Consider the following 26233-nt stretch of genomic DNA (forward strand, 5'->3'; position numbering starts at 1 on the left):
TGGTGTGGCTGTGGTTGGGAGTGAGGGGCCAGGGTAGGGGCAGGGCAGGGGCATATTAGTGCTGCTCAGTGCCCCACATCCTGGTGAGTGAAGGGGACAGAAGCAGTTCTGATTTTTTTTCTATGATAAAAAAACCCAAAGTGTATAGATATTTAGAATTCATTTTATTATCATGATAGCGGCATGGTAGGCTTCCAAATTGCTTTAAAATTGTAAGTATGTCAATAAAATATTGCCCAACTGATCTCTCTCTATATAGCGGTGTTTCATTTTAATCACAGAAGAACATGGATTTTGGGTATTTTAATGAGAGAATTTGGGGGGCTTTTTATCAGAGAAGTCATAATTTTTAAACAGGGAACACTAGGATCTGTCCTAGTGAAGCAAATGGCAGGACCTGGATAGGGGAGCCTGTCCAGGGCCAGCATCGGGAACCCAGGTAGAGGGCAGATGAGGTGGCTAACCTCCTGGCCATTTGGAGTTATCATTGAATATCATTGCATTCATGTGCCTCAAATACAGGGAGTGCTAGTTTTGTTGTATTTTCATGTTTGCTTGTTTGTTCTACAGTAGCTCTGTGAACATGAGCAGATATTGGGTTGCATTGTGATAGATAGTATACCAAAATAAAATTCTCAGCCTGTTACCTGAGGTTAAAGTATCTAACCGTAAGAACAGCTAGGCATCAGAACAGTCTTCTAATCAGGGTAGCGGGGATATAAAACACCTAACTGCTTTTAAGATGGAGCTTTATCTATACAAAAGGAATTCTAGGTTGGGGTTCTGGCGACAGAGAGGACGGGACACCTTGGCCCAAAAGGTCCCAGCCGATCCCTGTGCACAGAGGTAGTAAGCCATGTTAGTCTGAAGCTAGGCAGAACATAGGTGCTATCCTATCCTATCCTACCTTCATGTCCCTCTCTAGACTGTAACATTCAGAACAAGATGTGAAAGGTGGGTGTAGAAGCAAATTTTGAGAGTGAGCAAAGGATTAAGGCAGTAAAATAACAGTAGAAACATAAAGCTGAGGAAAGCTGATCACTGAAAGGACAATACAGTGTCTTCATCATTACTACATTTAAAATAGATAAGCGAGCAAGAGAAAATGATGTATTATTAATAAGCCATCTGCCACGGTGGGCAGATAGAATATCATATTTGCCTTAGTGATTTTGTTGCAGGATGCTCTTTTTAATATTGATAGTCTGATTTAAAACTGTATTTGTATGTTTGTGTCATGTTGTGGATTCAGTTAAGGCTTCAAGAGCCAGAAATATGTTAGGATAGGCCAGAAATTCATCACTGACGTGGCAGTACCATTAATGTTACAGCTTAGGTAAGGGCTCCATTGTGCTACTTCAGTAAAGACAATATCTGCCCTAAACAACATAAAATCTAACTAGACAAGGTAAACAAATGATGGGAAGGAACACAGAGTAACAGATAGACACTACAACAAGCCTTAAATACCAAACTACCACTTTAGGTGCCTAAGACCATGGGCAGATGTACATTTGAAGTGCTCCAGATTGCACTCCAGTTTGGAGTGCCTCAGGGCTTGGGCAGATGTGCACCTTCCACCCATGGAGAGGGGGCATGGGAGGAGCAGGGTGGATAGTCAGTAAGTGCTTTCCTGTGCCTTGGCCTCCCGTATCACAATTCCAAAGCCCCATAATGATGCAAGACAGTGTTTTCTCAAGCCCTGGGTTGGAGAGAACAATTCCTTGCATGCTTTTCAGGCTCCAGAGATTGCTGAGGACAGCCAAGCGTGCAGGAAATGCTGACTTGTTATCAATGTTGCTTGCCTTACTTCCTTTGGGAGTTGTGAGGGGAGAGCAGAGTACTGTGCTACGTTAGAGGATTGACCAAACCCCTGCCACACTATTCTCAAGTGTTCACATGTAAGTGGAAGTGTTTCAAAATGAAGTTGTTCAAAGAAGTTTCATTTGTGGTCATTCTTGGAGTGCTTCAGCTATTTTCTAAGTGCCTTATAAGGGAATCTATCCACTCACCTTTTTAAAAATTTAAATATTAGGTCCTGGACCTGAGACAGTAGGCTGACATAACAATTATTAATATCAAAGGATAGTGATATGATGCAACTTACTTTTTACTGATTCTGAAGTGATACAAGTGTATCAAAACCACCCCAACTTTAAGGCTGTTTTATTCAAGGTTGGTTTAGGGTGTTTTTAGCTCGTGTATTGCTATAGGATCATGCAGATGTGACAGGTACAGGGTAATAGCTGATTATAGGAAAGTAGGGCTGTAAGGTAGGAAACTTTCTGAGGTCCTCCAGTCCAGCCCCTTATTCCACAGAGGATCATGCCTGACTAAATCATTTCAGTCAAGTGTCTGACCAGCCTTCTCTTGAAGACTTCCAGAAATTCTGCAACTCTTTTAGGTAGCCTCTTTCAATGCTTGAGCATCTTTATAGTCAGAAAGTTCTTCCTAATCTCCACTTTAAATTTCCTCTGTTGCAGTTTGAGGACATTGCTCCTAATCCTGTCTCTTACAACCATGGGAAAAAGTCTATTTCCAACCTGTTTATAATTACTCTTCAGGTTCTTTAAGGCTGTTATCACATCCTCCTTCACCTCTTCTCTTCATCAGACTAAATAGCCCTAATTCTTTCAGCCCTTCCTTTTAAGTCATGTTTTCCCAAGTGGCTAATCTGCTTGACTCTTTCCAATCTGTCCACATCTTTCTTGAAGTGTTGGGCCCAAAACTGGATACAGTACTCCAGGTAAGGCCTTGTCACTGCTCAGTACAGCAGAAGAATCGTTTCTGTTTATTTGCAAGAAATGGTTCTGCTAATATGACCCAGTTTGTGTTTAGCTTTTTTAAAATTATTTTTTTCGCAACCAGAGCACACATGGTTCACTGTAACCCCCAGGTCCTTGTCTTCAGTACCACTGTCTAGCCAGTCATTCCTCAGTTTGTGTTTACGCCCGCAATTATTTCATCTCAAGTGCAGGACTTTGCACGTGTCCTTGCGGAATCTCATATGTTTGATTGTGGAGTATTTCTCCACTTTATCCGCATCATTCTGGATCCTAACCCTACTCTCCAGAGTGTCTGCAATACCAATGCAATTGATGTCATCCACAAATTTGCTAAGCAGGCACTATCTCCCAACATCAGTGAAGATACTAAACAATACCAGACTCAGGACAGACCCTTGGAGAATTCCACTTGATAGCTCTCCGCAACCAGACACTGAGTCATTGATGACTACTTGTTGAGCCTGATGATCAAAGCCATTAAGTATTCACCTTACAGGATGTGAATCTACTCTGTATTTCCTTAATTTATCAACAAGAATGTCCTGGGAGACTGCATCAAAAGCCTTGCTAAATTCAAAGTATAACACATCTACTGGTCTTCTCCCATTCACAGAGTCTGTTACCTTATCATCGAAGGAAATCAGGTTGGTTAGGCATGTGTTGCTCTTGGTGAATCCATGCTGGCTGTTTCTGATCATCTTGTTCTCATGTTGGTGCTTCAAAATAGATTATTTGAGGACCTGCTCCATGATCTTATCAAGTCAAACTGACTGGTCTGCAATTCCTCAGATCCTTCTTCCCTTTCTTACAGGTGGGCACTACATTTAGTCCTTGATCTAAGTCCAGTATTTAAGAACTTTTTTGATTCTTACTTCCCTTGGTCCCTAAGTTTTTGCCACTGTAGCCCATAAACTCATTTGCTGGGAGCGTGCAGCACAGTCTAAGATCTGATGCTGCATAGTTGCTCAGTGTCAAAATCTTAGTGGGATTCTTAAACCTATTTTATCTATGCAGTGGACCCATTAGTATCATAGGAAAGTAGGGCTGCAAGGGAACTCATGAGGTCATCTAGTCCACCCCAATAGATTAGATCCAATAACAGATTAAATCAGACCCTGCACAAAAGATGGCTGGAAATGTGTTTGTGTCTCTTACTTTACACAATAGCCCAATGATTAGGCCACTCATTTGGGAAAAGAGGGTTTTAAAATCCTCACTTTGCTTTATTTGGAGTGAGAGCATAAAACCCTCTTACATTTTGAGAGAGAGTCCTAGTAACCAAGCTATGTGTTATTTGAGGGGTGTAGCTGTCTTGGGCCAGATTCTGTTCCACTCTGCCAGAATTCCAGATTGCTATTAGGAACTGAAGAGGACTCTGGCAACGAAATGGTCCACCCTTCTCAGTCCCTAGAAAAACAATGAATGCAAAAGGTGGTGGTGGTGGGTAGTCCTTTTCCTTCTTGCTGCTTTTTTTGTGACTCAGTCCTAAGGGCAATGGTAAGAAGAAGATAATGCATTACATTTGATTTCAGGGACTGGAACAGAGTGTAATAGAATTGTACATCAGTGTATAAGTCCACTGAGACATCTAATAGGTGTCTGGTCCTTGGGATCTGCTCTTAGGGCAACTTTACACATGCTCCGGGAGTGGGGTGGTGGGGCGGGAGGGGCTTTAACTAGACCAGCTCTCAGGAGCTGCTCTAATTGAAGTGCCCGCAGCGTCTCATGTATTCACTGCCCTGCATTTCAAAATGGCGGCAGGGGCACTTTAGCTAAAGCTCATTCGACGAGTAAATAGTCACTGAATGAGAGATCTGTAGCCCTGTACTTCGAGTAGTTGCCTGGAGTGCAGGAGACACATTTGGGGCTCTGCTCAGGGAATGAATGCCTCACTCAGGGTGGAGGTTCCACTGGGCAGTAACATGCCTAAAACTTTGGTGTTGCAAAGCCAAATCCCTCCCAATGTCAGGTTGAGGAGACAATAGAATTCACTCTTCAGCTCCCAAACCAGTGACCTCTCAGTATATAGGCTTTCCTCAGTAGGTGAGCTATGATCCCCAACAGGCATTTCAACAGGCAGCTGGAGGTACTAAGGGACAGAAATATTGTTTACAGTGGTAGTTCTCAACGTTTTTTGGCTCAAGGTACCCTTCTTGAGACTCAAGGCATCCCTTGGGGTTGTTAGTTTTCACTCATTTTGTGCTTCTTTGTTTTTCCAGTCAATTTTTCTGTTGCAAAGAACTCAGCTCACAACAGGTCAAAAGGATTTTAATGCAATGTATTCCTATTGTAAATCTCTGGGTTTATCTTGTGAATTATGTTTGTTCATCTAGTCTGCAAACACTGGGGCACCCTTGAAGGGATTTTAAGGTGCTAGGCACCCTGGTTGAGAGTCACCGTTTTACAGTTTAAAGCAAAGAAAATCTCACTCCCCTGTTCTACACATCATTCCTCTTCAAGGTCAAATAGCATCTGTTGTCTATAAAGTATTTACTTCCTGAAGTATTACCAGTACAGTCTGACTCCCAATTATACGAAATATAAGGGCATAGGTAAGACTTTTTAGTTTGAATAAAAGGCTGATAATTTGAAAAGAATAAAAAACAGTTAGATTGTACTGCCTCTTGCAGTGGCTGGAAACATTGTGCTTGTATAGGGCTGGAGAAAGCATCATGCTTTTATTGATGCTGTCTAGAATTGAGCTTGTTTGTGCTCACTTCTACATCTATAGTACAAGGTTAGATTAAATCGTAGTTATTTGCCAGTATGCAGGGAAGTGGTACTCTAGTGTTCATTATCAAAAGCTCTCTTCTGTGTGCTGCAATGAGGGAAAGTGGGAGAAAGAAAAAGTTCTCTTGTGTTCATCATTGTTTCCCGCCACCCCAGACGGCCAAAATGTAGTTATATAGTAAATATTAGAAAAAATAGTAGTTGTATTTTTTTTAAATGAATAGTTTCCAAGAAGGGACTGTTAAAATTAAAGTAAGAATCAGTAATGCAAAATAGCCATAATGATGTGAATTCTCCAAGCAAATTCTCTCTCTTTCTTATGTTACAGCCTAATGTTAGCTTGTTTTGCTGGTCACCTGAATATCATTAAATATCTAAAAGCACAAGGTGCTTCTTGGGAAGCCAGAGATCTAGGAGGTTGCACAGCTTTGCATTGGGCTGTAGATGGAGGACATTGCGAGGTTGTTGAATGGATGATTAATGATGGCTGTCAGGTATGTATTTTATCTTTGTGTTTTACAGAGAAAACAGCATTTTCTTGAGAAATAGAAGGTTGTGCTGATGGCCTACAAATATTTCAAAATTGTTAGCTCCTGTATTGGTACTGTATCTCTGGGTCTCTTGGGATAAAAGTGGAAATCTCTTCAGCTGGAAAGATAGCAGAGACAAGGCTGGAAGTGAGAAATTGTAAAGCTAAAGAAAAAAATGGGAAGGAGGTAGGATATCACAGTTCTGACAGGGAAATGCTGCTTTTAATTCTGTTGGTTTTTACTATTCCTGTACTTTGGTTATTTTGTTTTGTAGGTAATAGTTAATAGCAAAGAAGGCAGACCCTGCAGTGCCTAAAATTGAAGGTTTTATAGTTTTAATAAGAGTCTAACATTTTAGTTTGCTCCCATGCTTCCATGAAATTGAAGACAGGCAGACTTTCCTGCTTTTGGTTTCACACCATCTGGAGACGCAAACTTGCATTAGCAAACAAAATTGGACATACTTAGTAACGGCTCAGCAAATATTAGCAAATGGGTGGAATATAATTTAATCAACATGGTTGGAGTTGATAAGATGTTTGAAAGCTTTGGTTCAAAACTGCAGGGAAGCTAAATGAAAAGTTGAAGATATGGAGATAAGGACTGATAAATATACTGTTATTCTAATTGAGAATAGTAGAGACTGTAAAGCGCTGAGAAATTAAATTGATGACCTGTAAAACAAGCTCCAATTAAAGAGAAGTCATGTCAATAGAAGCTACTGCAGGAGTGTAGAAAAAGTGAGTGTTGGTATTTTGTGCTCTGCATATTTTTAAATTTTGACTTCTCATAATTGGTTGTTATGTTGTGTTCTTTGAAACTTAATAGGGTAAAATATGGATTTCATGGTTATTGACAAACCTGCTAGTCTGGGGTTAAAGTTTGATCCTCTTGCTTTCAGCATAGTTCAAAAAAGTTTTCTGTTTTCAGCATTTAAAGTTGACTATTGCAATCTGCAGTATAGGGATGCTGACATAGACATGATGCATTCGTAGCGTTCAGATTTGAAGAATTTTGGTTAGGTTATTATCAGGGATCTGGGTTTTCCATTTGCTGCGGAAAAACATGGAAAAATGGAGATTTTCTCCTTTAATGGAGAAAAATGATATTCTCTTTTAAAGGAGAAAATCACAGTTTTACTCTTTAAAGGAGAAAAATGTGGGAAATTGTGGGTTTCCCTTTGCAGGGTGGCCAAGTTCCAGCCTACAAGGGGCCGCTTGGGGCTGCAGGGAGTGGGAGGAGGGAGATTGGGGACAAGAGGTGCCATGTGTATGTGCATGTGCACATACAGATGGCAGCCAGGCAGTGGTTCAAAGCAGCTCCCTCAGCTCCCTCCAGATTAAGTCTGGGTGTGGGGGAAGGGGCACAGGCCACACGTTGGGCAGGGGGAGGGAGCATAGGCCACATGTTGCGGGGGGAGGGGTGGGCACAGGTGAGGGATGCATATGCCCCCTGTGATTTCTGCATCACCATGAAGGTGAGGTGTTCCCTGCCTGCCTGGCACAACTCTGTGCTGCTGCTACTTCTGCACCTCACTATGGCAGCACAGTGCTCTCTTCTGTGCTGAATTCGGCCTGCTGGGTTGTAGAGGCGGTTCCTTTGGAGCTGGTTTGGCCAGGATGCAGCCCCACACCCTGTTGTGGATGGAGTAATCTCAGGGGGCATGTGACCCCCCCTGCCATGTCACCTGTGCCTTCCCCACACACTCACTCCCTTGCTCACAAACTGGGGAGCTGGGAGCAGGGGCATCAGGTCTGTGGGTCAGGAGTGAGGGGTACTGACAGGGCCAGGGGGCTGTGGGAGGGGAGTGACGGGTACAGGCATGGGCGGAGCAGGGTACCAGCATATAAGGACTGCTCAGAGCCACACAGCAGCTAGGGGGACAGCTGCAGTTGGACCTGCATTCTGATGAGCATAGGGGGCAAGGGAGCTCTGATTTTTCCATGATAAAAAACCCAAAATCAAATGCCAGAATTTATAGGTATTTAGAATGTATTTTATAGTGATTGAGGCACTGGTAAGCTTCTGAATTGCTTTAAAATTGTAATTATATCAATAAAATGTCGTGTTCAGCTCATACCTGTATATAAATATATATCTATAGATATATATAGATATAGATATATATATATTCATTTTAATCATGGAAAAACACAGATTTCGGGGGTTTTACTCAGAGAATTTGCAGTTTTCTATTGGAGAATTCATCATTTTTAAACTGAGAAAACCAGGACCTCTGGCAATTACTGCGTTCTTTTTTGGTTTTTATGGGTAATTTATTTTCTTCTTGATTCATGGTATGATAAAGAATGTGGTCTTGGAACATTTGTTCATGATTCCAACACATTCAAGTTTTGCTATGCAGCCCTCACTTGTAGAAGTACTAACGTTTCATTGTCAGAGAGTAGAAAGGAGACCTGTTTTTGGTAGGTGGCTTGCCAGCAGAGTTCCTCTGAGTGATGAATTTATTATTACTGGGTTTTTTGGAATATTAATTATCTATTTATTGGGTCTGGAGTTTTTACCTTTTCATAACTTATATGGAAATAAATAAGAAGCACATAATGTACTACAGTACATTTTTTCTCTGATCATGATATGATGCTTTTGATGGGAAGGATATTGCACTTTAAAAGTGAAAGCACAAGTTGCAAAGGACTTGGAGCCATAGAAGAAGCACTCCTACTGATCCTGACATTAAAACTTGACAATTACTTCTAAGTTTATATTGTGTTTTTTAAAATAATGAGCATTGTCATTTTTATTTGTTTAAGCCCATTTGTGTAAATCATGATTTTTCATTATTGGAGTCTTTTATTCCATTGCCATGCTTTTATTCAAATTTCGTATGAAAACTGTCTAGATCAAAGGTGGCCAACCCACAGCACAAGTGGCATGGGGAGCCTCTGTGTGTTGCATGCCACAGATCAGGGAGGAGACAGGCAGCACAGCAGCAGATAGGGTAGGAAGCAGAAGGCAGAGCAGAAGATCAGGTAGGGAGTGCAGGGCAGGAAACATAAAGCAGAGCAGGAGATTGGGCATGGAGCACAGAGTAGGGAACAGGGAGCAGAGCAGCAGATATGGGCATAGGATGGGAATCAAAGTAGCAGTTAAGGAGAGTGTGGGGCCAGTTGTGGTACAGTTGCCAAAATGGTTGGTCTTGATGGATCTAGATACTAAGTTGAAAATAGTTGTGGTAAAAGGAATCCCCCCCCATGTATTTTTTTTCAAAAAAGCATTTATTTTAAAGAGAAATGTTCTAGACTTGTTTTTAGAGCTATCTTTGATGTAGAGCAAGGAATATATTACATTCTCTTATAAACTTGCAGAGGTGTTATTCCAATATGCAGTCCCTGGGGGCCTCCAGTACAAACTTTTCTCCTATTTTCTCCTGTACCCTATTTCCATTTTTTTTTCTAGTTTCTTGTTGGAGATGACGGCAAGATCTCATTTCTAATGGGTTCAGTCCTGCAGGACACCGAGTACCATTCTGATTTAGCAAAGTATTTGCATGCGTATTTTAAGCAAGTGTAACATTCCACATACGGCATATTTAGAATGGCTTTGAAGGTAGTCAGCTTAGCAGTATGAGCATCTCTTCTCTTAATGAGAACAGGCTTTTTTCAAATTTAGGATGCATATATTTTTTGTAATAGGTAGATACTAAAGATGCATGCTTAGAATGGACACCATTGATGAGAGTATCTGCAGTAACAGGGAAGAAGGATGTGGCATCACTTTTAATCAAAGCGGGAGCAGATGTAAATGTGAAAGATAAAGATGGCAAGACCCCTTTAATGGTAAGCTTTTTCAATGAATAGCACTTGCAGTTAAGGTCACAATTTTTTGGAAAATTAGAGAATTCTTGTTACTTTAGCTCTGCAGTAGGGCAGTGATGATTAAATATTCCCTCCCAGAGGGCTTTTATTTAAGGAAAGGAAAGTGAGACGACTATTTCCTTTTTTAAATTAACACATTACATATCAGAATTAATTTTGGTGTGATTTATGAAATACAGGGCTTTAGTTTGGATAGACTTAGCATTTCAAATGCATTTTTAATAAGATAGGTCTCTGAATCTCTCACATTTGAAATTCATCCTTCTGAAATTTTGTTTTTGTGCATTCCATAAAAATGCCATATCTATCATGTTTTCATTTAAGTCAGCAGAGGAACATAGCCTACACATTTTAAATGGATACAAGTTCATTTATATCTGTCTACAAATAGGTATATGTGATGATATTCAGTCCTTGCAAGTCTTCATGATATTTTTGAACTGTCATTGTGGTCTAAAACCCAGGCCCTGCCTCAGAATCTGCTAATATTAGTCTCTGCACCCATTCAGAATTGTACTGAAGGCCATGGGACTGTATGAATAGCATGCATGCAGTAGAACATCTCAGGAATATGTTGTAGATACATGTGGCACACAACTGCAATTTAATACACAATTATAAGATTGTTCTCATTAAACTTGCAGGTAGCAGTACTAAATAACCACGAAGAACTCATTCAGTTGCTGCTGGAAAATGGAGCAAATCCTAATGTTAAAAATGAGGTAACAAAAAATATAAATGTTTAAAAAAGAGGTTTTAAAAAATGTAAAAAACGTATTCACTATGCCATTGTTTTGACTTGCAGTATGGCAAAGGTCTTCTGGAAATGGCGAGAAGTTTTCACAGGCAGGTACAAATAATTCCTGTATTTATTGATTCTCTAGTTTATAGTTTATTAACATTTCTCTTTCCATTCCATTAATCTTCTTGCTTTTGTGCCTAGGGCTTGGCTGCCTTGTTAGAAGAGAAGATTAAAAAAAAAAAAAAAGAGGAGTCTGACTCTCAGCTATCTGAAGTAACTCAGTAAATGAAAGGGGGTGTTTTTCCATCATTAAGATGGAAACTTGAAGACTGGCCTTCAGTTATGTACTAAACTGTACCTGTTTACTTCCTACTATTCAGCTGCCGCAGATTCTTGAGTACTCATTAAAATGTGCAGTTCAGCTTCCTGTCAAGAATATTGTCTTGCATCTGTGTGCATGTTGTGTATCTAACTGTGTGTGCCATTATTCTCCTATATACAGTGTTTGATATAAAACAAAATGGGTATATATACTTCTATCATTGTCTTTGAATACTCCAGCCTCTTTCTGAGCCATGGAACTGCATTTTTGGGGGTTTTTTTTAATATTGTCTTCCTCTTTCTTTTCCCAAGACCTTTCTGAACATAATGACTGTCCCTCTAGCAAAGAATGGCCAGCAAGTTCCACTGGTGCTTGTCTGTCTGATCCTTAAAATAGGCAAGGAGTTCTTGTTATCTCTCCAATGGATGAATGCATTGCTTGTACAATACACAAACTTTCTGCAACAAGAGGATTTAGCCCAGTCTTTCACTTATCTTCATGCTCCCAAAGTGGCACTTAAAATTGCCATGCTTTGGCAGCCTTTTGGCATTCATGCACAGTTTGGATTTCATGTACCTGTGCTTTTCATGTGCTTTGCAGGTGAGCATATTTAATAAGTTGCATAACTGTCCAAGGAGAAGACAATCACCCAGGGGTACACTTAATGCCATATAAGTCCTGAGGCTTTAGCTGTAGGCAAAAACATACCTGGTGAGTCATGGGAAGGAGAAGGATGGTTCTCCTGCCTTTTAGGTCGCTAGCCTAGTGGCAAAAGCATTTGCTGAGGGAACAGGGGACTTGTAACCACCAGGGCAAAGTTGAGACCTTAGCCAAAGCATTCTTAATTCCTTCACTTGAAGCTGGCCTACTGCAACTTGGTCTTAATATTCATTGAATAAAATGGAAGTGTATTTGCCTCAGCTGTCATAGATAGATAAAGAATAAGTCTTAACTGACACCCAATGCACTGGCAGACTTTAACCATCTAAAGGCTCAGCTGTGGCTCCAAGTAGAATTTCAACTTTCTAGGTGCATCTATTTTGGAGAAAAGGAGATTAAGGGAGGCCATGATGGCAATCTTCTAATACTTGAAAGACTGCCATAAAGAAGAGGGAGACCATCTATTCTCCTTTGCTGCAGAGGGCAGGCTTGAAGCAATGGCTTTAAATAACAGCAAAGTATATTTAGATTAGGTTTCAGGGAAAACTTCCTTAGTGTTAGAACATTAAGGCAGTGGAACTGACTGTCGAGGGAAGTTTTGAAAACTTCCAATGAAGGTGATTTGAAGAGGAGGCTAGGTAAGCATTTGTTGGGGTGATGTAGAGATAACATTATTGCAGGTGCCCCTTGTGGTCCCATCCAACCCTGTGATTCTTTGAAACAGAGCTGGGGGAATAGGTGCCCTATTGGTGATAGGGTCCCAGGTTAAAACCCAGAGCTGCTACCTTTCTAAGGCAGCATCTATCTCACTGAGTCATAGTCCTCCTGGCCCCCTAGTCAGCTAGCTGGGGCCAACACTTAGCCCATAGCCTGGTGGTAGGTCATCCCCTACTCTTAGGATGGGGATGGGAGGCATTTCCAGCTCTGTAGGCAAGTGCCCTAACCACTAGGCTATTTGGCTAGAAATTGAAAATGTTCTCCTCTGTTTTACTTTGGCCAGAACACAGGTAGGTGTTTTACTTTTGCCATAGGTGGAAGTGGAATCCATACTGCATATAAATGGGACTTTTGTAGCTATGTACTTTTTAAACACTTAAATGCAGAAAGGTGAAACAGGACAGCCCTTTAAGTCTTAAATTCCTGAATACTGATTTAGGAGAATACATTAGCTTATTTTCATCAGTAATTATTATCTGATGAGGCGTTTTCATAAGGTATTATCTGATGAGGCCTTTTCATAAGGTCAGTGCATGACAGTGTCTTTTGTGGGTGGTAGGAGCAGATTGCCACAATAGATTTAAAGTCCAAGAAAGCTGTGGCTTTACCCTACAACAAGGCTGTCCAACAGCATGGGCCACAGAGGATCTCCTCAATTTTGCAGGCTGTGCCAGTGGCACAGCCCCCTTATGCAGGCCCCACTGCATGGTTGTGGGAGAAGGGCCTATGGCCTTCATTTTAAGTGCTCGTAGACTGCATGCAGCCTGTGGTGTGCTGGTTGTACAGCCTTGTCTTAGAATGAAAAGCTATTAATATAGCCTTTGACTTAGCCTGGACACTAAATTAAAAAAAATATTACATTCAGACTCTAGCAGTGCTTCTCAGTGTTTAGCCTCAAGGCACCACTCAGAACATGTCAGCTCTTTGTTTACGCTAATTTTTTGTCATGGAAAAATAATAGAGCAATTTTTCTATTGCAAAGACCTCAGGAAGACCACAGCAGATCAGGAGGATTTTAACATTAGGATGATTTTAGGATCCTTAAATGAAATCTCTGGGTTTATCTTATGAATCATGTTTGCATACACCTAACAGTGCAAACATTGGCATCCTCCAGCAACCCCAAAAGAATCGTGTGGCATCCCATGGTGCTGTGGCACCCTGGTTGAGAATTACTGGACTAGAAACTGTTAGTTAACCCAGCAATTACTAGTTAGAACCACTTTAAATTAAATAATCACATATTAAAAATCCATTGCAGTTTTAGTAGCAGCCTAGTATAAAATGCATGAGTAAGACAGTGAATGCCAGTTACTACAGAGAATCAACCAACAAGTTTTATGCAGTGCACCTACATTGAATTTACACACTGGGATGACTATTTAAAATATAATTATACTACTCTAATCTTGAGGGGGAGTCAATATTATTGACATTGACATTTGTCATATTTTACATGGCAATTTATAGTTCTGTAGTTTTGAAGCATTCTGTATGCTGTAATTAAAAAGCAAACTGTTTTCTGTATCATACCACATTGCAGTGTTTTCCTGTTATTTCAATGAAACAGTTCACTGTTCCCAGATACAAATATATATTTTGAAGTGTCAGGTATTGTTCATTTTTCCCTGTTGCTGATGCTACATTAAAGAATAAAATATGCTTATTTGCAATGCGCTTTTTTGTAAGAACACAAAGTATACCTCAACCAAAAGTAATTTTTATTTTGTAGTAAAGGCTAATCGGGGTTAAATTGTTATCTTCTCTACCATTCTGAGCAAGAAGTATACCAGTGTGGATTAGTGTTTTTTGTTTTCTGTCAAAAGTTATTAACACTTCTTGTCCTATATATATGGTTTTAAGCAGTGATGGAGAATGGTTACCCAGTACAGCAATCACATCTGGAAGTGATTTGCTGATGATTAAAAGTTTAAGATAAAATTAATTAAGAAAAAGAATGGCCCTAATTGTCTTGTACGCACTGCGAGAGAACAAACAACAAAAGTTCTGAATAGCAAATATTTTATCTCATTAGGGAAGAAAATATGTAAACTCCTTACGATGCTGCTTTGCCATTTGGATTCTGTGCACAGGTGCCTTGAAAATATACTGAGAAGGGGAAAATATCACAGTGTTAGGATTTTACTTCGTTTTTTCCTCCTGTAAAAGTCATATATTCATTTAAATCAGAACAGCTTTCTTAGCCCTGTCCACCTGCAAAGCTAATGTATGCAGGGAAAACTGATGCTCTGATCTATTTGGCACTAAAAAGCCTGTTGTCAGTCAAATAATAGCATCCACAGCAAATTCTAGATCATTACTTTCCCCTCACGCACCTCTGTAAGATGCAGATTTTTAAGTAAAATTAATTAAAGTTTCATGGGAACAGCTGACTATTCTGCCTCCCAGGTATATGCCTTAACCATGGAGCTGTAAAGCCACTTTCTCATTTCTTGCCTCCATTTCAGTGAATATGTAGTTATATAATGCTAACTGGAACAACTGTAGCAGGAGAGATTATTAGCAATTCACCCCAGCAAATCAGATAGTGTAGTGGGGATACAGCACTTATCTACAGGAAGTAGAGACCTGCTCTGAATCAAGCAGAACAAAACTGGCCTCAGGCCTTTGACATCAATGTCCCAATGACTAGATTACTGAGTGTAATAGGGATCTCGTGTGTGTGTGTATACCTTGCTCCTGGCACCACACACAGCTTTGGCACCTAGGTTTCCTGAGAAGTGCTTCTCTCCAATAACCTTTCAGTAAGACTGAAGCCCTCCCCCCTCAGCTGGACTTCCTACCTGCTAGTTTTTGTTTGTTGAATCATGTTAGTAATTACACAAAACCAAACCAAACATCATGAAGAAGATATTTATTGAATATAGTACATTAACAATGAATAGATTGTTCAGCTATTGAAACATTAGGTTGTGTTCACCTGTAGCACCTTAAAATTATAAATTTTACAAGGAATGTGTACAAAAGTAAAACAAACTGTTATGTAGCAAAGTGTGTAAAAAGTTTAGCAAACAAGTATTATAAATGAATGTTTCATAAAAATTAATGTGCTGGTATATATAGCTGTAATCTCTGCTCATGCTGTGCTAAACGGTCTGTAGTTAACGTAAACAGTTACTATTACTTATCAACTGTTACCTTTTTAGAACAATAGCACCTTTATTTTCAGATTCAGGCCTGTATTTTTATGCATCCTGCCTTAAAGTGCTTCTAAAAAGTTCTGTTCTGCTCTGTTTTAGTTAAGGATTGTTTAGCTGCTGGTCACATTTTTAATGCTTTGTTTAAAAACAAATTATTACATAAAAAGTCTTGTGTTGTAAAATGGATATAAGACATACCCAGAGATGTGTTAGAGAAGGAAATCAATTCAGAGAATATGGGAAAGGTGACTTAGGTGATCTTTGTGTGGAACCTGCATAGTGCTTTTATTTTTCATAAAGAAGTGCAAATTTTAACTAAGCCTCAGAATCACCCTATATACTAGGTAAATAAGTATTACACTTTCTATTTCACTGCTGGGGGAAAATGACAGTAAGAGGTTAAGTGACTTGTTTAAGGTCAAAAAAGAAGTCTGCTTCAAAATTAGAATTAGAATCAGGAGCTCTCAGTTTCATTTGCCATGTTTAAAACACTAGACCACGGTGCTCTCAAATATTACCTGTATTAATATTTTCTCTTGCTTCCCTCTTAACTAAATTCACTTTTAGCTGTCTGTTGTGAAAACAAAGATGACTTATGGGGCAAAGCCTATGGATGGTTTTATGCTTGCTGTTTAGAAGGGATAATAATCTGTGTGGAGTGAATTTTAGCGTTGATGGTTTTACATTTCACAGTGCAGTATAATTAAAGAATGAATCTATCTGCTACTTTACAGTAAATTTCCAGTTAAATTAAAGACAAAGTATAAGTGGCAAGGCCTTACTGGTATTTTTAAATAGTGCAGTAACATTATATATTCAAGTAACAAGAATGAGATGACTTGGAGGGGTGTGGGGTGGGAAACAACAATCAGGAAAAGTGGAAAAATTGTCAGTATGTAATTCACTGGATATTTTAAAAAAGGTTGCTATCAACTTCAAAATCTCACTTCCACCTGTACCTTAATATGTATTGTGTTACAAATAATACCCAGGACTATTAATGCTGAAGTAGTTCAGATGGGGAAAAACTCACATCTTTCCTGTTTTATTACTTTTTTTATTTGTATTTTAATCATTTTCAGTGTTTCACTTGTATTTATTTTCCTGTGACTATAGCAACTTCACTCCTGTGTGTTGCTTTGGAGAGCCCATATGCATTTTTTCAGCAAAACTGGCTTACTAAGCAGGAACCAGAAGTATGCACTTGAAAACAGTGAAGGAGAGGAAGAGTAGACACAAATATGTAGCCTTTGGACCTGTTCAAAAGACGGATCTAAAAACTGCAGGGAGACAGGGACCATATTTTTACAAATTAAAGATATTTGTTTTAAAGTAATGATTTGCAGTTTAAAGGATATTCTATCAGAATTTCACCGTGGGACCTTCGTACAGCAGTCCACTTCTGTGAAGCAGTTTGTAGTATCAAAGCTCTGTGTATGAATGTGTGAGCATGTTTGAAAAGATCTTGGCAGGGAGTTTCACATTTTTAGTTGTAAATGCTGAGATTAGAATTAAAACCCCATAAAGTGAGTATGGGGAAACGTGATGGTGATCAGACAGTATGCATCACAGCGAAGGGGGCTGTACCCAAGAGGTACACCTACAAAATGTACGCAGGTTCCATTTTGCCTGAAATGTTCTGTACCTGCAGGTACTGGTTTGTGTAAATGATGTAGGTTCACAGTTCCCTCATTACATGTCCTGTAGCACACAGTAGTATAACAAAGTAGGGGTGACCAGTGTACCGGCAACACAGCCACTGACAGTGCCTTTTGTGTGACTGCCGACCAAGTGCCCAGTTTACACTCGTGAGCGCACAATGTTCCCACCTTCAACAGTTTTGACACACAGCTCCTCTGCTTGGTTTCATAATTGTTTTCCTTCTTGGGGAGAGTGTTTGAGCGTGCGTTTTAAGGGTTCATTCACACACCTCCATTTTTAAGTTGCTGTCTCCAGTATGAAGACAGTGAGAATCTCAAAGGGGCTAGAAACCTCTGGTGCTGCTCATCTCTGACACAAGTCAGCAAGTATCAGGTAGGTCATATGGGCTTTTATCAGAGCCTCTAGTTGTATTATTATTATCCAAATTGTTAATATGCGCTGGAGCTGTTTTGCTTGAAAAAGTTTTTTAAATATTTAATAACTTTTGACACAGCCATTTGTTTACTCAACCATTTCAAGTAGTTGTAACTGTGTATATACTTGCTATTGTTCATCAGTGGTTTAAAGGTATTTTTCTGCTATTTCTTATTTAGAACAAAGACGAACCCCCAAGAGCAAGAGGCGTTTTATTCCTGATACAATGCATAGTGTCAGTGCAGACCACGTGAGCAAAAAGTGTAAGTGTAAGTCTTGAGCTATCAAAATTGGATATGGCAAGTCTAATTTAGTATTAGCTACATTTAATTCTTTAAATTTGCCTTTCAGACCTTGCATATTAATTTAGAACCTGATCCTCTGATGAGCTCCACAGAGATGATTCCCCACATACACAAACAGCTTCACTGGATTCATGATTCATTCGTAAGTTAGTGTCTCAAGATTCATACCAGGGACTCTAGCTTGTTTGGTAAAATATGTGTGGGTTATGGAAGCCGGCTGCACTTCATTAAGGCTAGATGTATAAATAGTTTTAAAAAGGATTATTAAGTGATTCTTTGATAAATGGTTAACTTTTGGGGAACATTATGTGTATGTCTTACAACTGCCTACAGCTTAGTTAACGTGCTTAAACCAGGTGATTTAACAGATTATACCATATTTGTACTGTGCTTAAAACATCAATTAATTATTTATAAATATTATGTATAAACGGAGCTTTAGCACCCAGATTAATTTATCATTGTACCTTTTGTATCTGAAGTGGAAAAACATTGCTGTTGGTAAGTGGAGATTTATTAGTTTAAAATTGTTCAAACCAATCACTTCTCTATAGTATGTCTGTCTTTTTCTTAACTTACCTTTTATAAAAGTTGACTTGCACCGAACATGCAACAGGCCAGTGGTGCCCCAGCTTCACTATAGATTGCCAGTTATAGCCATTACTCTTCTAAGAAGTTTGAATTTATTTTTATATTGGCATGCTGATCCATTGCATAAATTTACAAATTACACAGAAAAATAGTCTTCAGGTTTCATTTGAGAATTCCCAGTAGATCACAGGTGCTAAAATATTCATTGCTTTCTTGTATTTTTGGTTTGGTGATATTTTTTGGCTCTTTGTGGTTCACATCTTGTTTCACTTGGGCAACCCGAAAAATGTATGTTGTAAAGCAGCCTTCTTTCCTCTGTTTTCCAGTTTTGAAAATGGATAGTTTACATAGCCCTAATTTCATCCTGTGTGTAGGTACACGGAATTGGAGCCAGGATGAATTTGACCCTTGAGAGCTTCTACAATTAAATCCATTCCTTAATTCTGCTGTAGTCATTAAAAATTAGTTTCACAACTCATCAGAGAATTATTATGTATGTTTATTTCACCTATTTATAATCTGGATTATCACCTTTTAATCAAGAAAAGGCCATGAAAATAAACAATAACCAACCCTTAAACTGGCCTACAGAAATAATTTTTGATACTGTGCATACTCCCCTTTTGTCTTCAAAGTAGAAGATAAGCAGTATTTCCATTGTTGTACATAATCATGCATGGAAGCCAATATATAACTAAGACACAAGCAAGCCATGCTGATTCCTGCTACATTATAACATTAACATAGGAAAAATTAATGTTTGCCGAAGGCTAATGAATAAACATGTTGCCTTCCAAAGATTAGCTGCTATTGTTTTTATAAGTATAACAATTTTATAGAGGCTTTAACAGGAATAAAGCTTTGTACAAACATTGACTTCTTTACCTCACAGAGTGGTGTTTTATCACAAACCAGTAAAAGGACAAAAGTTTTGTATTAGTCTAAGTCTTATTAAAAGCTTCACAAGTAATTCCTGATTATCAAACTGAGAACTGTAATAAATATTAAAGTTTCAGATCCTTAACTGGTATAAATTGCTATAGCTTCAGTGAAATCATTGGAGCTTCTTATGGTCCATCCGCTGAGGATGTAACCCTAAGAATGAATTGTGTGAAATTCTTAGGATGAAATTCAGCAGGGCTAGAGTTTCACTTAGGGCTGTATTTTGACAGGTATTTAGACACCCAGTTCTATCTATAATAAACAATCTGACACTGTCTTTCAAAAGCATTGCTCACAGTTACAGTAATGATGTTTTGGATAATACAGAACTATTTAAATCAGTATTGTTTTGTGGGAGCCAATAACAGGCTTTATGCACTTTTAAAAGGAGTAAAGTGAGACCATAATACCTAGCATGCTTTTGTAAGCATTTCCCTGATTTGGGCAGCAGAACAGGATGCAGTTACTAGCAACCAGGAGTTAAAATATTTTTAAATACTAAAAGCATCTAAAATGTATGAGACTATTATTTACATATTCACAGTAACACCTGGCTTTTTTTTTTTTTTTTACTACATATCAAATACAGTATAAAAAAGTAGCACCATTAGTAACTGTCCAGGTTTGGCATAAATGATAGTAATGTTTTTTAGAAAGTTTGATAAATTACAGCACCAGTAATTTTATTATATATGAGCACTTTAAAAATTGTAGTATTTGTGTGAGAAGGATTTTTCTTTGGTTTATTTTATGATGTCGATTTTTTTTACTGTACTTTATCCTTAAAATGACTGCAGTCTTGCTTAGTTTAAATGGAGAGTAATAGAGAAAGTTAGATACAATCATACTGACTAGGAGGAGAGCCAGGGTCTTATAAGTTTCTGCCTGAAGAAACAAAAACTAAGAACCAAGAAACTAACCTATATTAGCATTAAGACCTCCTCTGTCCCTCCTAATTAGTATTTGAAAACTGTTTTCTTTATAGTGAAGATCAATGGTGTGGTTTGTGGTTCCAAAAAAACCTGAGGCTGATAAAAGTAGGGTGGCGCATGTGGCAGTAGTGTGTGCCACCCCTAAACTGGAGCCAGGCTGGCCAGAGCTACACTCCAGCTGCTGGCCAGGCTCCATGTGCTGGACTGCAGCCACTCAAGCCCCGGGAGGCCCCAGGTAAGGCGCTGATCCCAGCCTCCACTACTCACCCAGGGCACAGGCGTTCCCGGGGGACTAGGAGCAGTGGCACAACTATGTGTCATTGCTGTTTGTCCCTGGGGAAACGCACATGTGTGCTCATCTGGTTGTGCCCTAAGGTGCCACCCTTTGCTAACTTCTGCCTGACTTCAAACTAAAACAGCTACACACCTTTCTACTCAGAGCAAATACAGAGTTGATCTAGTGAAATGTCGTATGTTGTGCTTTTTTTAATAGTGTTGAAAATGTGATTATATCTATGCTAGCAGTGAAACTCTCCTCAAAATAGTTTTGGATAGATGGAGGGAAAAGCTAGGAAGGTGTTTGTGTTTCTGATTAAAGAAGTGGTTGTGTGATGATAATGATTAATGTAAGCTGGCATGTGGAGTAATATGCAGTTGCTGTGCAAAGGATGATTCACCACATGGTAATTTGAGAGCACCATAGCCGAGCATAAAATACTCCTACATGTTGCAAAATAAGGCTGTACTAAATGAGCTCCAAATCTGAATGTGAAAAGCCGACCCCATCGTCAGGACTTTTTCACACAAAAATTCTTTGCTTTCGAATAAAAACTGATGAACTGGGTAGCTTTTCACCATAGTCACCAAGTACAAAGATTTTTTTCATATTTTAAGATAACTTGGGTCTGTGTACTAAAGTACATATTTTAATACTGCGACAGGATTCTGAGTATTTCAGTTTAAAAAGAGAAACTATCAATAACATTTTAGCTGTCAGATATGTAACTGTAGTAAATAAGTAAAATGCAGTTGATAAGCAGAGCAGTAAGGCAGCATAAATGAATAATATTCTGTTTTTAAAAACTGTTGATTCTTTATAAGCATTGTTCCTAACTTCTTTTTTCAGTATGTTATGTATTATCAGTGTGACTGAATCACTATACAACAGCGTAAGATGGCCCTACCTTATACAGTATGGATTGAATATAATTACCAAAACCTCAAAAATGCAATTATATGGGAAGGCCTGATACCTGCATTAATCTGGATGAACTGTATTGTGTTTGAGAAAATGAGGTGAAAAATACAGTTTTATGATATACAGTACTTCTTCAGTAAGAGAACTTGTCCAAAACCATTATAGCCTCTTTAAGTATAGATTTTCCTGACAATTTTTCAATCTGCAGTATGAGGCCTCTTAAAATTACAGTACAACAGGTAATGTCATGAGTTGTTTTGGTCAAACAGACACACTATACCTATGTGTGTAGATATCAGGCATTTCATTGCATTTCAGAAAAAGTGGCTCACCCTGATGTAATTGTTAAGTTTGTTGCTCTGAACCATTAAGATCATTCTAGTTGTTTATGCATTGATTTATCCATGAGTATCAGTCCTCCATAAAGTATAGATCAAAGCTAAACATTCTACATAGGACCTACAAAGGAGAATGATTCAAGTTCACTAAAATATTACAAAAAGGTTTCCTTCCTAGGAAAACTCAGCTATGGCAAAAATATCTACTACAGTGCACCGCACTGTAATAAATATTCAACATAAATTAATAATTTACAAGTACCTGAGCAAGTACACAGAGCACCATAGCACAGCACAGCACCAAAGGCAGTAGCTCAGAGTTCTTAAAATAATGGTGTTTTAAACATTAAAAATTCTATGTATCGTTACAAAAATGAACTCCATTGGGAGTAAAGATAGTGCAAATTTCTGTCGTCACTTGTTAAGGTGTCGGATTTTGTTGTCATTTCACATAGGCACAGCTGCTGGATCTGGGCAGTTGTGGTGGATGTTTAGGAGCAGGTCTGTTTTAAAAGAAGACAAGACATAAAACAAAACAAATGATGTTTAACTCTTCGTTTTTAATTTTGGCATCATGATGAGGACACAGATGTATGACTTTCAGCAGGACAGGTTTTACTGATCTCATCTGTCTTTACCTCATACTGGGCACATCTAAAGTCTCAACATCTACGCGTCTGGTCCTATTAGTCTGCAGGAAGGTAACTGCCACAGGTTAGTACTTGTAAACAGAAGTACTGTCCTGAGCCAGAGTTCTGTAGTGCACAGCAATGCACATGTAGATGCTGACAGGGATGACTGGGGCATGAGGGTGCTTCAGTGCGGGGGCTGTCTGCTGGTTAGCCCTGCACTGGAGCACTCTCGTGTCCCAGCCAGCCCCTCTGCAGCACATTGAGCCAGGTTGGAGCAGTCCTGGGCTGGCAGGCTGTAAAAGGTAGAGAATCTGAAAAATTGGTAGTATCCACCTCTGAAAAAGATGGCAATCCTATTTGCAACACCTCTGTCTGCAGCATTATATTGATATTGGAAAGGCTGGTAGATGGGTTCATTGGAAGCAGTTACTGTAGGAATAGGAGACTTTCCTTGAATTCAGGGATATTCACTGTGCTACAGATTTATGATTCTCACAGACACTTGGGTCCATGTGGTTTAACAAAACTATCAACTTCTTTGTACATATTTGTGTGGGGGTTTATTTAAAAATAATCATTTATCTTGTCACACAATTTTCCTCTTGAAATATACTGACTTGAAAAAAAACTATTTTCATGCATTTTCTTTAACTGTCAAAACAGAAATTAAACTGTGTCAACAAAGAAACCACAAAGCAAATTATGGACTCTTCCAAACCATCTTATGCATTTACAATATGGGGGATTTTTATATTTAATCTTTGTTTTAACTATTTGAATTTATTTATCTTGCCTGTTTTAGTTGTATTTCTTTGCTAAGCATTCTTTGTAAGTAATATGATGAAACCCCTCCCTTTCCTATCTCTTCATCCTTAGTGATACTAAATTTCACTTGATTTGAATTTGATCCTGAAGTATTTAACTCTGCCCATAAAGCATTTTTGAAACAGTAAGTCATAATCTCAAAGTACAAAGTTATTGCATATAATCTTGCATATGTCAGATCTGACCAATCTTGCTGGATTTTGCCTCTGAGGGCTACAGGACCAGTCTTTCTTGCATTCTTTCTGCCTCATTCCTTCCCACTGCTCATTTGGGTCACCTATTTCAAATTGAATTCCCAATTTACGTTTGAATAATATGAGTCACCTCTTCCTAAACAAGGAGATTTGCATATTCTGGGTCAGATTCTTAGGTGCTGCAAATTGATAGGCCTGTTATAATTTTCAAGTTCAACAGATTCATAAACAATCTGGAAAAGGGAGCATATGAAGAAGTGGTAAAGTTTTCAGATTATACAAAATTATTTTGATAGTCAGACCCAAAGGTGATGGGGAAGGGGTGCGGAAAGATTTCACAAAACTGACTAAGCAATAAAGTGGCATATGAAATATTAACAATGTTAAGTGAAGAGTAGTTCACAGGGGAAAAACAATCCTAATTGTACATACTCAGTGATGGGCTCTGAATGATCTGTTACCAGTCAGTAAAGTGATCTTGGAGTCATTGTAGAGAGCTCTCTAAAAATCAGCAGCAGTCAGACAGGCAAATAAAAACAGGAATCATAAAGAAATAAATTGAAAACAACATTATGCCATTTTTATATTTCATGATGTGCCCACATCTTAAATAGTGTGTGTGGTTCTAGTTTCTCCATCTCAAAAATGATGTACTAGGACTAGAAAAGGTTAAGAGAAGATAACAAAGATGATCGAGTATATAGAGAGGCTTCTGTGGGAAGAGGCATGAGAAGGGGTATGTTTCTTCAGCTTAGAAAAGAAATCACTGATAAAGGATTTGATGGAGGTCTTTAAAATCATGAATGGTTTGGGAAAAAAAATTGGAAGTGAGTTAATTTGTCTTCTAACACAAGAACTAAGGTCCACCTGATGAAACCATCAGGGGTCAGTTTCAAAACAAACAAAAGGAAGTACTTTTACACAACACTCAGAATATCAAACTCATATCAATTTAATATCCCAGAATATTACGAAGGGTAATAGTGTAGGAGAGTTCAAAAAGGGATTAGACAAATTTATGGACAGTAGTTCCATAAGGAGCTATTGAAGGCAACAATCAGGGATGTAGCCTCACTGTGACTGGGAGAGTGTGACTGAAGTGGGAACATACCAGTTGGTTTCTTATACTTTCTCTTTAAAACATTCTCTGATTGAAACGGTGACAGAGAATCCTGGTGTGGATGGATCTTTGGTCTGGCCTGATATGGTAACACTTAACAGCTGATAATGACACTAACTTCTTTAGTTCACCTAATTCTGCAAACCTCCCGGAAGCATGTCTCCATCAGTGGGAGATAGGCTATCAGTGGAAATTTTGCCTGTGTCTAGAATAGCCTTTCTGTAATAGATAATATTTAAAACCATTAATTAACTATTAAGCGAATGAGAAGCTTCCGGCCAGATTCTCAGATGGTATAATCTGTCATAGCTCAATTGAAATTAATGCAGCCTTGCTGATATACACTAACCGGGAATCTGGCTGAATTTGTCATATACACAGAAAGCAAAAGGAAATTATTGCTGTATATCTTGATAATGACTAAAGATATTTATATTGTTCTTAGGTGCAGATCAGAGTAAGGCTTATTATGATATCGTGTCTAATTTTTTCACAATACATGCTTTCCATGTTTTTATCAGTTTTATAATATGATAATAGTCCCTTACAAGAATAAGATACAGCCACAAAGCCAACATGTTTATGTTGGGCGAGAACTTTACTGGTCTAAAGAAAGCATTTAAATGGAGAGGATCCAGGCTTTTCCAGAACTGTGGTAAGCTTGATGTAAGAAAGACAGATCTTACTATTGCTAGCAAGGTATGTGCTTTGCCATATGCAGTTCTGATTCACAAAACTCACCTTACAGGAGTAATGTGAGGCATAGATTTCCCCTGTCCGAGCACTGGGATGGAGGCACTGTTAAAGCGAGTGGTTTTGTTCAGAGGATTTGCTGGTAATGGCTTCTGAGGAGGGTTTGGTTTGTGACTTTCCTGAAATAAAATATAAGATCATGTAACATTTAAAAACACAGTAAATAATATATGCTTGATGTTAATTGGGGTTATTCTAAACTTATCTTGTACCGTGGATGGAAAACATTTTTTGTTACTGTTTTTAAATTGCTCAGAGAGACTAGAGGTGCATAAAGGCATTTGGGGAGGTTAGACCAATCTCTAAGGTATGGAAAAAGCTGTGTTATCTGGTACTTTATCAACTAGATAGCTCCACTAACTGTCATCTGTCAATCTTCCGAGGGATGCAGAAAAAAGCAAAACCGGAAGTCCCACTTCTGGTTTCACCACCATGAGCCAAGTCCCTCTTGCTGTGATTCTTCCTTGTGGGCTGCGGCCCGGGGCAAAGCAGTCTCTGTGGGCCCCGCTTCCTGTCCCCCAGCACGCTGACACGAACGCATAGTGTACCAGACGCGGCATATTTGATTAACCGGTATCCCCCATTTCTGGGGGATGCCGGATAACAGAGCTTTTGCTGCAATCTGATTTAAGGTAAATTGGGATGGGGAGGCTTGGGGGACTCAAGGGGCAATATGGGGTCTGTGGGGGGATTGGGCAGGCAGGCGGGGTCCATGGGGAGATTGGGGGCAGGTGGGGTCTATGGAAGGACTTGGAAGAGCATGCAAGGTCTCTGAGGTAATTGGTGGGGTCTAGTAGGTTCGCAGAGTATACAGAGGCAGATGGGAGGCTTCATTCTTCC

General features: G+C 39.0%; 2 protein-coding genes and 1 long non-coding RNA gene across 6 annotated transcripts in view; 2 read left to right on the forward strand and 1 right to left on the reverse strand.

Annotated features, from left to right (window-relative positions):
• Positions 1-11093, forward strand: part of FANK1 (fibronectin type III and ankyrin repeat domains 1) — a 62098-nt gene extending 51005 nt beyond the window's left edge. The window contains exons 7-11 of the mRNA XM_019502178.1: positions 5845-6010; positions 9703-9846; positions 10530-10607; positions 10691-10735; positions 10829-11093. Coding sequence (XP_019357723.1) covers positions 5845-6010; positions 9703-9846; positions 10530-10607; positions 10691-10735; positions 10829-10912 — 517 coding nt within the window. The 3' untranslated portion in view covers positions 10913-11093. The remainder of the gene's footprint in view (positions 1-5844; positions 6011-9702; positions 9847-10529; positions 10608-10690; positions 10736-10828) is intronic.
• A 1389-nt stretch (positions 11094-12482) lies between these two features.
• LOC109287706 lies at positions 12483-25506 on the forward strand. Its single transcript, XR_002094945.1, has 3 exons — positions 12483-17144; positions 24033-24037; positions 25494-25506. It is a non-coding gene; the product is annotated as an uncharacterized LOC109287706 (long non-coding RNA).
• The window catches only part of ADAM12 (ADAM metallopeptidase domain 12), a 486667-nt gene continuing 481113 nt past the window's right edge, over positions 20680-26233 (reverse strand). For 3 of the 4 annotated variants that reach the window (XM_019502986.1, XM_019502983.1, XM_019502985.1), the window contains 2 exons: positions 25382-25512; positions 20680-22372 (listed from right to left, as the gene is read on the reverse strand). In XM_019502986.1, coding sequence (XP_019358531.1) covers positions 22312-22372; positions 25382-25512 — 192 coding nt within the window. In that variant the 3' untranslated portion in view covers positions 20680-22311. The remainder of the gene's footprint in view (positions 22373-25381; positions 25513-26233) is intronic. The other variant, XM_019502984.1, reaches the window with a different exon arrangement.

The sequence above is a fragment of the Gavialis gangeticus genome, unplaced genomic scaffold, assembly GCF_001723915.1.
Source record: "Gavialis gangeticus isolate Ggan-Ray unplaced genomic scaffold, GavGan_comp1, whole genome shotgun sequence".
NCBI classification, from domain to species: domain Eukaryota; kingdom Metazoa; phylum Chordata; order Crocodylia; family Gavialidae; genus Gavialis; species Gavialis gangeticus.